The 14370-nt window shown below is 37.9% G+C and overlaps 2 protein-coding genes across 2 annotated transcripts in view; one reads left to right on the forward strand and one right to left on the reverse strand.

Moving 5' to 3' along the window:
• The window catches only part of LOC101855388 (E3 ubiquitin-protein ligase RNF126), a 27940-nt gene extending 27519 nt beyond the window's left edge, over nt 1-421 (reverse strand). Inside the window, exon 1 of the mRNA XM_035970154.1 lies at nt 311-421. Within this exon, the coding sequence (XP_035826047.1) occupies nt 311-394 (84 nt within the window). The 5' untranslated portion in view covers nt 395-421. The remainder of the gene's footprint in view (nt 1-310) is intronic.
• Nucleotides 422-1072: 651 nt separating this feature from the next.
• On the forward strand, nt 1073-12733 carry LOC118477810 (ultraviolet-B receptor UVR8-like). The gene is made up of 7 exons (XM_035970151.1): nt 1073-1110; nt 4261-4463; nt 5992-6285; nt 7344-7542; nt 7854-7975; nt 10481-10696; nt 12549-12733. The coding sequence occupies exons 2-7, from the start codon at nt 4268-4270 to the stop codon at nt 12707-12709; spliced, it is 1188 nt and encodes a 395-aa protein (XP_035826044.1). The 5' UTR covers nt 1073-1110; nt 4261-4267; the 3' UTR covers nt 12710-12733.
• Nucleotides 12734-14370: the final 1637 nt, after the last annotated feature.

Below are 14370 nucleotides of genomic sequence, written 5' to 3' on the forward strand. Positions count from 1 at the left end.
GAAGAACAGCGGGCCACTAGGCACTAGGGGCGCCACAGCGAAAGTAGTTCCGACCGGTGGTCCGGTAAAGTACAATCTTACCTAGATTTCTAGTTAGATCTATAATAGTGTAAGAGTCAGTTCTTTTGTTTTGGGTCAAACTCAGACTCTCAATCACAATCTCATCATTCATCGACAATTCATCTGCTGATGATCTGAGTGAGCATCGTACTCCTAGGCAAACCTATTTGATCGTAATTAGATTAGATAATTATACACATTCTATGATAAAAGCCTCTGAATGTATAACTCTACATTAAGAGAACCTTACAGGAATATTAGGCCGAACTTCACTGCGACACTCATGACAAAAGAATCTTGTGTTACAAGGAGGTGCCACTGTAGCTTCCGCCATTTTGTTTTTTCCTAAGTGATGAAGGAAAGGAATAGAATCGCTTGAGGAAGTAAAAAAAGCGGACTTCGATGAAACGAAACATTTGACAAGCGAGCTCGACTTTCCCCAGGAAGAAAACAAGAGAGGAAGAAAAACAATCTGCTAGATCTAGATCTATTTATTCTAGATCTATCTAGCTCTAGATATAGATTTCTAGATCTAGTAGGTTGTACTGTTGTTTTGGCGTAGGGGGTTTCCCTCAATTTTCAGATTTGGTTTTTAGGCCTAGATCTAGAATCTAGATCGAAGCCCAATCATAGGTAGGCCGTAAATGAAAAAAAAAGAAAATTAATGTTTCACTTTCACTTCTAAGTAATCTAAGATGCTTGATAATGATATAGAGATCTATTAATAGATCAAGATCTAGATAATCTAGGTCTAGATCATAATCATAATGTAGATCTATGTAATATATTTATATGGTGTATAAAATCTAGTTTTACCACGATTATCGACACAATAAATCTATAGGGGGCAGATTCTAGAGACCAGATAGAAATCTAGACTAGGATCTAGCCTAATAGGCCTACCGGTACAACTTCAAAGTAGGCTAAGTGTTAATCTAGATCTAGATCTATATAAAAAATAGTATAAAATAAAGCTTTTTCTCTCTGTGTGTGTGTGTGAGGGGGGGGGGGGGGCAAACGGAGTTGTGAGCTCGATTTCTGCTTTTGTCGGTATGTTGGGAGGTTGCATCCCCAGGAAAGGAGCTTACTTTTGGCATTTTGGTTTTCTTTATCAACTTAAGCCCAATATAGGCCTAATTATTCACCTGTTCACCCAGTTACAAATGACCTTAGTGGCATTCACCTAAAATATAAAAAGGTTGCATGTTGTTAACTGTGTGTGGACACATAATATATATGTCTGACAGCAGACCAAAGCCCAAGTTATGGCACATTTCAACTAGGCCTTAGCTTATTATAGGTCTAGTTATAGGTCTTTGCTACACAAATGAGAAACACGATTTTGCATCATGTGATGCATGTTAAATTGTAGTTTTTCTTTTTTTTAAGGGATCATACAGAAATTCGATTTGAAAAATCTTTTTTAAAAAGCGTCCCAAAATAGCTCATATTTTAGCGTTGTTGGCAGACCAGCTTAATATATTTTTATAATATGCACACGTGTGTGTATATATATATATATATATATATATATATATATTATATATATATATATATATATATATATATATATATACATATATCTATATGGGCTGGCCTTAGATAGGCCTAGGTATTGTGAAGCCATGTGAGCTTTTGTACTTAAACTTTTTAAGGGAGATCCAATAAGCCAAGTAATAATTTCATCGGCATGTGACACTGTCGTGAATCTTCATGTTTGCTTTATTTAGGCAAAATTATAAAATTAGAGAAAAAAAAATTGGAAATTGGAAATTTTGGTGTATAATATAATACATAGTATAAAATTTATATTTTATATATATATATATATAGGCCTATATACCAAATTAAGAAACTAATGAATGTTTAAGAGAATATAGTTGAGAATATACATAGTTCTAGAGGTTACTAACTCGCATCGCATTCACAATCACGTTAATTCCAGCACAGTGGGGTTTTTTTTAATTTAGAGGGGTGTTTTTTATCCTTCTATTGATACAAATTAAATTAAACCCTCATGCCTGTCAAACCCAACCCAGGTTGAGAGCGATACCCACAACTCTTAGGAAATTAAGACCGATCGAGATACTCGATAAAAATTCTCCCCACTCTGATTAACAATCGAACTCGGGTCTCCCTCCTGACAGCAAAGCTAGGTTATCTGCTACACCCCAAACGGCGGCCCTTCCAGTGATGAAAAATATACTTTTACTAAGTCACTATTTCCCCCTGTACTATCAAGTAAACAGAATGAGACAGATGAACAGTCAGTGCCATGTAAATCTGTCCCTGGCCACATCTTTCAGTTTTGTCACAAATAATCCCTTGGTCATTGCGTCCTCTGATTGTGCTCAAATTCAAATAGCTTCCTGGGTAGCTATAATTGACCTCTTTTTTTTTTTTTGGTCTCCAGTACCATATGTCTCATAGGGTAATCTTGTCTTGACATTCTCAAAATATGTCCCAATATGTCTTCATCTTCTTCATACATGTCATGTTTATGTTGTATATCATTTATATATATATATATATATATATATATATATATATATATATATATATATGTAAAATAATAATAATAGATAGCATTTGTATAGCGCATATCCCCGCTCAGCAGCAGGCTCAATGCGCTTGACACTATATTATTACCCCAGCAGACCATAGTACACTCCGAAACATTCTCAGCTTCCCGGGAAGCATACAGTGCGAGCAGCCGATTAAGCGCTCAAACACTAACAAACTGACAAGATCTTTCGCTGTCTATAGCCGGGTACCTATTCCCACCTGGGTGAAGTGAGGAAAATTCGTGTAAAGTGCCTTTCCCAAGGACACAACGTCAGGGCCCTTGACGGGATTCGAACCCACGACCTTACGGTTGCGAGTCCTTACTGGGCATGCATCTTCAATCCCAGCTCTTTCCAACACTTCTTCATTTTGTGAAAAGTTTATTCCATTTTACTTTAATAAAATTCTTTGTAGAATTTTGTTTATTTTTTAAGAAGAGCTTTTTAAAATTTTCGTTGGATTGCTAAATTGTTTATATATACATGTATATATATATAAGTCGAACCTGCCCTGACGGCCACCTCTATAAGACGGCCACCTGTACAAACGGTCACTTTCCATTTCCCCCCTTGCGTTTTTTATATATAATTTAACTGTGTAAAACGGGCACATGTCCAACGCGGCCGCGGCCACCATAATTTAACACACAACCCCTATCATACTAAGCAATAATACCTGTCTAAGATGGTCACCTTAGTGACTCCATTACGTTTTGTTATAAATTGTGCATTGGCCCCTGGTGTTGTGGGCAAGCCGTCATAATTCAATCACCTGTCGTTGTTGTTAGGTAGTCCCTCCAACCGATCATGTTGCGTAGGCCCCTCCCACTGTTGACCAATAGCTACCAATTTTCAGCTGCTGGTGAGGTAAGCGTGTGATCCCTCATAACCCATAAGCCCCGCCCAGAACTCATACACAAATCGTAAGTGAGATGAGTGGTCACTGTTTACCCAGTCTGTAACAAAGTAACAGAGGACGTCAACATGAACTTGTTACAAAAGCGTCGCTCGTTCTCCGACCCATGCGTTTGTTTTAACATGGCACTCAGTCTTCCTTGTCTTATACATTTCGTTTTATTGTCACCCTTGTGCAAAATCAGCGACAAAATAAAAATTACAAACGAAATACAAACTAACAACAATAACACCAACAAAGACAACATAATGGGGCTACTTTCGATTGGGGCCTCAGATGGGAATGGTTTGTTTTCTTTATCTTGATCAGTCCTGCCTAAGACGGCCACCTGTCTTATACGGCCACTTTTGTCCTTGACAATGGGTGGCCGTCTTACACAGGTTTGACTGTACATATATATATATATATATATACATGTATATATCTCTGAACTCATCAGTATGACAGGAACATTGCTATCATTTTAAACTTAGTTTGATGAAAATCAAGTATTGCACAGTGTTGTTACTGGTCCTCTGAAATCTCTTTCTTCTAAAGCAGTTTAATATTGAAACATTATATTAACATTTTTTTAGAATCTACTTTCTGCTTTCGCCTGGGAAACATTATTTATAGCTTTGTAACATATGTTTGGATGAGTAGGCCTAATATCAGGTTACTGACATTAAGTCTATACTAAATCTTTTTCACCCCTCCCCTGCTTTTATTTCTTCCTCTCAGATTTGTAATGGAAACAATATATGGTTGTGGATCAAACCATTTCTCTCAACTCACCATTGCTGCAAATTGCGATGACTCAGATGACAAGCTTCAGTGTCATGATTGCTACAAGATCCCAGTGCCTCTACACAAACTGAGTGAAACAGAAACCTTGCTGAAATCTGCTTTTACATGGTCCCGCTTCATTGCTACTTTTCAAACTGGTATACTTGAGCAATGTTTTTGACTTAATTGCCATTTCCATTATTTATATAATGTACCGGTACCTGGTAACCTAATTTACTGATCAACTGAAGTGTCTACCCTTCTCCCTCGGAGACCTAACATTTTATAGACAACACACTCTGTGGAACATTACAGCAACTGCAGCAAACCTGCACTTATCATGGCATGGACAGAAGGACGAGAGCCCAGCTGTTGCTGGGTCGATAGCAGCAACAACAACAACAACTGAAGTGTGATTTAATTTTACCATTGTTACTGCTTTTTATTTTACTGTTTTCTTTTCTGTTTGGCTCACCTTTCTATGAGAATCAACTGTAGGTTGTTTTTTGCCTAGAAGGAACCTTTTCAGTTTGTTTATCTCACATACAGTGACATAAACGGGATGAATACAAGAAAAATACATACATAATATGCAGGGATCTCCGCTCAAGAACCTGATCTGCCTAAAAGCTGGCATTCTTTCTGCTCTCTGGACTTTCAAACGCATCAAATCCTTGACCCTATCCGTACGCCATGGGGTCATTTTGTACCCCCGGGGTTGTATTCTTCACATTTTAGAATACTTCTAGTACACAGATCGCTTCGAAACTTTCAGTATTTCTAAAAAAATCATTTTGACAGACTGCTATGCAAAACGTACGGATCAGATTAACGAGTAATTTCCTCTTTGGAAAGTGGTGGCATAGAGTTCCCCGCGTCGTATGGATACGATAGTAAAACATGACGTACGGACAAGGTTAATAGGTGCTGCAAGATGAAGTGATGTAATGCAGTAACTGATAGTGCAAGGTCATTTTTTAATAGAAGAAAAGTGGGGAGGAACTAGGGATCAGGTTGGCGGATATGGGGTTGGCATAGACCAGTGAATGGCAAAATCTACACATTGCAAGCACACTTGTTACACAGAGCATTTTTTAAAATAAGCACTGCTGAACAAGTCAATTGCTAAGTGGTTTTTGATTGCTACAATCACTTGCTCCTCTCATGTTGTCAAAGTGTTCGATTATCTTTGAAAAGCAGGCCCATTTAAGTTATTCTTTCGTTTCACTTACACAACATTGTGACTAGTGCTATTTTTTTTTTTTTACGTAAATGCCCTATCTAGTCATAGTGACAATGCCCTGTTGTATAAATTCAATCTGCTCAGCTTCACTTGCTCCAAAATGATGCTCATCAGCCATGAAACAGAATTTCGTTGTTACATGTTAAAAACATATTTGCTTTCGGTTGAAAAGATTTTGTGATTTAGAAGACTGTATTCACCCCCTCCTGTGAATCATTATTGCATCAAACACTTTTGTTACAATGTTACGTTTTCTTGCAGAGCAAATTAGGTGAATAATTTTCTTTTAGTATGGGACCTCTGCTGTTATCTTATTAGTAATGATAGATGAATGTCTTTCCCTTAGAAAGTTTGTGAAAACAACAACAAGAAAATGTTTTTTCAAACGTTGTACTTTATTCAAAGTGTGTGTAAGTATGTGTTTTTGCCTTTTTACCCCACAGGAGACAGTGTTGTTACACATGTTTCGGGATTCACAGCTCCGAAAGATTCAAGCCTTCACTCAGATCCTGCACATGATAGTATTGTTGCGTCCCCACTTAAGTACCCAGATAAAATGATCACAGCTGTGACAGATGCAGATATTTATATGTGTTGCCAAAGGGATTCATTGCCATCACACATATTGAAAGACGGGGACAGTGAAATTATTCCTGTTCACATAGAAAAGGACAAAGATGAGGAAATACTGGTCACTGCTGCTGCTGGTGGTCATAAAGACCTCTATTTAGCATATGGTAAGGAACATGTATCTTGCTACTTTTCTAATTTAGGATTTTTTTGCAATCATGTGTATGTTATTTCATTATCATATGAAGCACATTTTTTATAAGTTCTAATATAATGCATTGACATTTGGAATTTCTAGGGTTCAAATCAAGATTTAAAAAAAACAACTTTTGATCCTAAAGAGCATGACTTGATACTGATGCTCAAAATAAACTTATTCGCCTCTAGTGAATGGAATTTGTAATGATGTGCATCATAGTTTTGTATTTTGAAAATTGATTACTTTATTATCCAGAAATTTTATGCATTGCCTCATAGAGATTACCAGTTTTAGTGTTTTATCTTTATATACACTACCTCTTCAGCTTTAGTTTTAGATGAAGTTCAATTACCTACAGGTTGGCTTTTTCACAGGAAGAGCTTTTAGTCTGTCAGATGACTTGTCAGAAAGAAAAAATGTAAATGTTTCAGTAAAAGCAGGAAAATTTGTAGCTCCTTAAAGGTCAAAACCTCTCATGTTTGCTTCCATATTTGCTGGCTTAGTAGGTAACCAACTGCGGCCCGCAAAGATTGCGACCAAATAGAAGAAGCGAGTTCTCATAAGCCCTTATACATATATATAACACGTTATGGCACATGGAATGTTTCATGACATCACTTATAACTGGCACTGGGCTTTCTCCTCAACCCTAGCATATAGCCCAGTACAGTGTCCTGATCTATTCTTTCGTCCGTTCAGCAGATCAAACAAGCTGACTTTGTCAAAGACGAGATATCACAATGCGTGCAGCTGCTGCTCAAATTGCAGTTACTGAAAGAGGTAGACAAGAAAGAAAGATTCCAAAATTGGAAATTTGCTACAAAATGGTATTCTCAGTCCTATGCTGTTGAAAATCTCTGAAGCAATCTCTCTAAACAGAAAACACGGTTAAAACAAAGAAAATCCTTCTGTTCCTCAGATTTCACTTAATGAATGTAGACTCCACTGTATAGAATTCACTTTGTGTTAGATTACTTTTTTTTTAAAGTGTTCACAAACTTTTTCAAAGATGTTCTTCTCTTTCAGATGAACTTAGTTTTGGAAAAGTTTCTGTTGCCAGAGAAACAAATACTGACCATGAGGAGAGTAACACCAAGAACTTGTCTTTGACCTTACAGCTGTTTCCTATTGATTCTGGACTGAGCATCTCTTTTGTGAGTTGTGGCAAGGAACATGCTCTCCTGCTGAGCAAGCATGGAACTGTGTACAGCTATGGACTTGGGAGGTCAGAACCATTAAACAGTAGTTAACTAGCTGGCTAAGACCAGTTATTTGTACAGATTATGCAGAAAGTTTTTATTTATATTTTCCATAAACCAATGTCTTTTTCAATAGCTTTAAATTGTACCTGTATATCACAAAGGAATATTGAAAGCTTATGTTGCTGTGAAAATTGTGGAAGAAATTACTTTTATTTAGGCTCCTTACATTTGTGTCAAGAAGTACAGGAAGTAGATTCAATTGAACATTTTGAATTTCAAGTATGTTGGTGAATGAGAAATTTGTATCTTTGTTTTGTTTATTTGACCTGCACAGTCGAGGTCAACTTGGGCATGGCACAGTTGAAAAGGAACCCACACCAAGGTTGATTGAAGCCCTAGAAGGTTTGAAGGTCAAAACTTTGTCAGCGGGAGGCTGGCACTCTGCTGCAGTAGCAGGTGAGAATTACCCCCCAAAAAATAGATATATGTGAAAAGTAGTACTTATTTTACCATTAAAAGACTTGCATGTTAAAGGAGCATCAACCAAAATTGTATAAATCATGTCTGAGTGTAGTCATAATTTTTATTACCGTGTTTTAGTTTTTTAATTTTAAAAAAAGGAACCTGTGAAAATTTCTAATGATTGGCTTAAAATTTGAAATGGATTTAAGCTGGGGCAGCTGGAGATCATGGTTTGTTTCTAACTGATTAGCCATCAGTCACATCAACATAGAATCAGATACAATACAATGTACAGGGTGATAAAAAAACAACTGAACAGCTTGTTTTGTAAATATCTTCCTCCATACTGAAGCTTTGCATTGCAGATTTGAACGCAACATTTGGAAGCCAAAAGGAAATTGTCTAATATTCATTTTAGATAAGTCTCTATATGGCGCATTAAAAAAACAACCCATTTTAAACCTTGTTGCCATTTTCATAGCATGGGACACCAGTTTGCATTAGACCAACCATTAAAAGTTGCAACAATCGCGTCATATTGCAAGCTACAGCAGTCTAACAAGTCAACAGAAGTTTGCAGATATTATTTTATCCAAATTTCGTATGCCTGCTGAGATCACGGTTACGTTTAGTAAAGAACAGAGAGCTTTTTGTACGGTATTGACCATTACCTCTCCATGAATTCACCATCCTTAACATTTGGTAAGTTCTGCGCGCGGCATGGAGAGAATGCTTAAGTGCCCTCAAGACCTTTGGCATCATGAGTAGAGAAGTTCCGACAGTTTGGATATATACCGAATCAGAACTTAAAATTTCCTTAACAATGACCTTTTCAGGTCGAACACGCACCATGTACAGCCCTTTAAACGTCACCAAGGTATAGATTTTAGTATTCGAGTCCCGTGAGACGTCTGTCCGTAAACGATCTGCAGCTAGGATTTTCCTACCCCTCAACAGTCTGCATTCTCATGGCAGATCTTAACCTACGACTGTACCATTTTTATCTTCTCTAGGCCAAGATGACGTGGATCAGAGCATGGCAATGTGTTCATGATTCCTCGATTGTGTTGAAAAGCAGGATCATTTCCTCAATAACATTTGGTTTAGTGCAAAGCCCATTTTCACCCTGCGGCATATGTTAACTCCAAAAATGTTGTCTATTGGGCACTCCACTCCCTATTGTCTCTAGAGGCCACTTCATACTGACATATGTACAGTGTATGTGGCTTTAAACACTCATGGTTTAAAAGGTTCTTGTGTTTGAGCGCCATTGAACATTTCAAACGACACGTTAAAAATGTGTCGACTTCAAAGGAGGGCATGTAGAGCACTGCTTCTGGGAATTTTAGAATGAAATCACTAGTTCTTTAAAACTCTGTAAAAGAAATTAAATATTGTGTAAATGTCACAGGGATGGAAAATTAAATGTCAAAGAGAAAAATAAAGAAAAAAGTCAACCAATTTTTTCAGGACTTCCTTTACAAGATTTTTTTTTAAATTGGTGAACTTTGCGTTTTTGAGTGCTTTTTGCTTTAAGCCATTTCTGTTTTCAAAATAGGTTTCTTTTTCATGGATTTCATGTCAAACAAATTCCTTTTGAATGAATTATATAACAAATATTTCATAAAGTTGTGACTCTAGCATGCGTCTTATTCATTTTTCACATTTAGATTTGAAATACTTTCAAGTGGGCTAATTTTTGGTAATGGAAAAATGCAAAGGCTTTGTAAGAAGGGCTATTTAGAAATTCCAATCTAATGGCTGAGATGAATGGAGAAAGCTTACCAGTTATATATACAGTTGAACCTCATTATCCTGCCACCCTTAGGATGAGCGCGAAGTTTGGGAAACAGGCTGGCATTTCTACGGGTTCTTCTGTTTTATAGCCCCGACTGCCCAACGTCAAGGAACAGGATTCTGCTGTGTGATCTGTGTTTGAAAAGTGTCTTTTTGTTGGTGATAAAATATATGTACACATGCACATGTATTCAGAGCAGAGAATCTTCTCTCTCTCTATCTCTATGTCTTTCTTGTGGGAGAAAGATTATCAGGTAGCCAACTAATGGGTGTTGTGCATCGTGTACAGAGTGTACCTCTGGCATTCAATTCGCTGGCGGTATTACGGAACAAATTAAAATGAGTTAAATAAGGACCATACACCTCAGACAGTTGGTGGATGGCAGTGTGAAGGAGTAAACACTATGTTTATATAGAGGCACTCCTTTTGGACATTGGCAAAATCTGGCGATACAAGGTTTGACTGTAAAGAAATTATGTAACGTGAGAGTGCATAGTAATGTAAGAACATTTATTTTTAGTGTGTTCTCTGAAAAAGGTTATTGCAAAGTAAATTTTTGAAGGCTTTTGGCTGGAGAAGAATATTTCATTGACAAGGTCTTTCAAATGTATGTAGGCCTATTGGTTGCTGATTTGTGAAGTCATTATTTCTTTTAATGATTGTTAAGTGGGTTTAATTTCAGACATCTTTTTGCATTTCAGAAGCAGGAGACTTATACACTTGGGGATGGAATGAAAGTGGTCAGTTAGGTCATCCTGCCCTAAGTCTGTCAAGTGAAAGAGGAAGCCGGAGAACCTCCATTTCTGAAGATGATGTTGTCGGTATACAAGCAGAGCCGAGATGTGCGTTTGATCTGACAACAGAGCAGAACATTTCACATGTCTCTTGTGGGTCAAGGCACACACTGTGTCTTACAGGTAATATTGGATGTACATTATCTTGCTCCTTTTTCATTTCATCAATAACGTTTGTCATTTTGTATAAACTGGAAAAAGAACCATTTGATGTTCCTTTATTTTCATACAAATGTATTTGAAACTCATAACTTTTTATTTAGTGTCCTTCTGCAGTGTATGAGGTTAAGGTAAGTTATATAATTATGTACCAGTCGATTTTTTTAGGGTATAAAGTGTAAAGTGAGCATCACTTAACAGAAGCTTTCCTAGAAATAGTAATATGAAGTATATGTTTACTTCTTTCTTATAACAAACTCAAAAGTCCTTGAGTGAGTCCCTGGATTACATTTTATGTAAAATAAGCAAAGCGACATCTGCTAGTTTAAATTTAAAAATGGGCAAATTAATGTGGACACTTATTTTATTATCATCATTAGCCTTTCTCTCCCCATACCAGAGCTTTTCATGTACTTTTGTTCTGGGGTTTAGTCTCCACCTCTTTCTAGCTGTATTCATCCCTTTTATTTTTAGATCAGAATCTATGTCCCTCCTCCAAGTTCAAGTAAGCTTCATATACTCATTTAAGGGCGTCAGCATCTCCCAAGATGTCTACATTATTGATTACTGCTGTTAGCTTTTCTGCAACAAGGATGTTGTTTTTACAAGATGCTACCTCTATGCTCAACTCCCAACATAAAGGACCAGTCTACTCATGTCAGGAGCCACAGCTAGTTGCCTCTTAACTTTTGACATGCAGACCGAACATCAGCCTAATTCTTCTCACCGCCGAGATCTTCACGGCTATGAATCATGAACACTTCTTCATGTTGGAAAATACTCTTTCATTTTCCTACCCCAATCCTAAGCTACAGCCTGTGCAGACATTAGTTATTGTTTGTACAGTGGGTGTCGCATTGAACGAGATTGCCGGGACCGGCTTGTTATCCTCGTTGGATCCGACCTCTCGTTGAACGTGACTAAGACTAAAGAAAAGAAAGGAGACAAGTTATTTATTACACAATGTTCCAATACCAGTAATTAAACAGTTGTTCCCCCTGATGACAAAAATCTCAAACAGCATCAGTGTGCGCAAGTTTGAGCTGTGTTCTGACCGTCATTTCTGCTTTTAAAAATTATATTTATTTCCAGAACACTTTTCGTGTGGAAACATACCCTCTCACATCTAGGCCTAGATCTACATAAAGTAAAGGCGGTAGCTTGGATTTTCTGATCAGGGGAAAAGAAGAAAACTGAAAAAAATTAAGGTCTCGATCTAGACCTGCCCATTCAGAGTTAATCCAGTTTCACACAACCCGCATAGCGTTCCCACCCACCCCCTCCCATCCCTACCATAGGCTAACCCTCGCCCATCCTCTTGGCTTGGGGGCCCATATTAGGAGGCTCACTAGATCTAGCAATACAATGTGTAAGGAATCGAGGACGGGCCTTGTGCTTCGCGTGAGATGGAGAGAAAGGAGAAAAATTCTTAGCTTTTGGGGCCGCTAATTGCTTTCATTTGGTTATCGTGACCTCATTGAAAGTGACTTCGGTTTGTTTGCAACCTCGTTGGAGCTGACGCACAGTTACAAAGAGATATAGAGGAAAAAAATCGGGTATTAAGAATTGCCTCGTTGGAGCCAACTTCTCGTTGAATGTGACCTCGTTGAATGCGACACCCACTGTAATACACTCTTCTGTTGTCAGTTTCTCTCAGCCAGGTCTCTTTGTATGTTCACTTTGCACAAGCTGTGGATTAGAAACTGCTGTAGTGGGGGATTGGCAGGTGCTCTGATGTGTTAGCTCATTGTGTAAGCGCCTTCTCTGAGGTTAGAAAGTTGGACTGATGTGTAAGTTTCCCTGAATTGTCTCACAGAAAGTGGAAAAGTCTTTGCCAGTGGCTGGAATGCCTATGGTCAGCTTGGCCTTGGTCATCTCAATCCTGTGGACAAATTTACCCTAGTGGACAAGATCAAAGGAACCTGCACCAGAATATTAGCAGCACAGTGGAATTCTCTCTTTGTTTGTAAGGTTTAGTTAAATAAAACATTTTTGTGAAAATGCTTTGTGTTTGTTTTCGGTATTTTTTGCGAATGACTACTGTGTAACCAAGAGGAAAACATCTCTTTCATTTTTGCAAATTGTGTGCAATGAAGAGTGTAGTAGGCCTACATTGTTCTCCATTTCTTGTAGAACAAATAATAATAATAATAATAATAATAGATAGCATTTGTATAGCGCATATCCCCGCTCAACAGCAGGCTCTATGCGCTTTACACTATATTATTACCCCAGCAGACCATAGAACACTCCGAAACATTCTCAGCTTCCCGGGAAACATACAGTGCAAGCAGCCGATTAAGCGCTCAAACACTAACAAACTGACAAGATCTTTCGCTGTCTATAGCCGGGTACTCATTCCCACCTGGGTGAAGTGAGGAAAATTCGTGTAAAGTGCCTTTCCCAAGGACACAACGTCGGGTCCCCGACTTGATTCGAACCCACGACCTTACGGTTGCGAGTCCGAGAGCCTAACCACTAGGCAACCGACGAACAGTGGAAGGGTGGCAAGAAGTGGGAAAGGCATACAAAAATACAAGTCAACTTCTTGTTTTTGTTAAGTTTTGTACCCCTTGAAAGATAGTGTCATTAAGAAACACTACTTCTAGTAGGATGCAGGGAAAATTGCTTGCTCCTGGGATTGCATTTTCTGCCTTTCACTAAAAGAAAAAGAAAAGAAAATCCATGAAATGTGGATTCCTGGAGATATATAGTTGTTTCTAACACTAACTGATTGGTGTAATAAGAAAAAAACAACTATATTGATTTGAATTATAAAGGTTGCTCTGGGAAGAAAGAATATTACTGTGGTAAAGTTAGTCTCTGTACAGTCAGGCACAAATAATTCTCACACCTTAGGGATTGACAAATGTTTTTGATACTTCCATGGTTCGAGTAAACTGATAGCAACAAATTTAAGCGATATGAGTAAGGGAATGGCAAATTGTACGAGTACCAGCTATCCGTGATTTTGAGTTTTCAGTGTTTATATTATCCGAGCCCAACTGTATTTGTGAGGCAGCGTGGTGGAATCAGGCTCTCGTCAAAATAAGCAAAGTGAAGAAAAGCGCATTTTTTCCGCAGGTTTGTGAAGTTTTTATTAAATTTATGTTTTTTGGCCCAACACCTTTAATGCCCATTAAAGAACTCATTTCTGTGTGGATTATTTTGAAAAACGTAAATTGAAGGCTCAGAAAATATAAATTTTCAGTGACCATGGACTCTTAAACTAAGAAAATAACTAATTTTTGGCGGCCATTTTCTCAATAATTACACCTCTGAAAACAGGTGACCCCCAACTCCTTCTTTCACAAATATCTCGACTTGTATTCAAGATAAATGGACATTTTTTTCATTCAAATAAAGCCAAGTGAACCAGCTTTAAGATGATACCAATAACTCTACATGCCCAAAAAATGACGAGAGCCTGATTCCACCACGCTGCTTCACATTTGTTTACGGCCCGATGATCTGCAGAGCTAGGTCAACCGGTTATCTGTGGTGTCATGATTAGGTTTATTGCACTTTAAAAACTTGAGCTTAATTTGGGCTTGGGGAAGTTATTTCATTGATTATCTTGGCCTATCTGCTGGGATGCTGTGTCCCACTCAGTCCGGGTTGACACCGACAGGGGGTCA

This window comes from Aplysia californica, unplaced genomic scaffold (genome assembly GCF_000002075.1).
Source record: "Aplysia californica isolate F4 #8 unplaced genomic scaffold, AplCal3.0 scaffold00010, whole genome shotgun sequence".
Lineage (NCBI taxonomy): Eukaryota > Metazoa > Mollusca > Gastropoda > Aplysiida > Aplysiidae > Aplysia > Aplysia californica.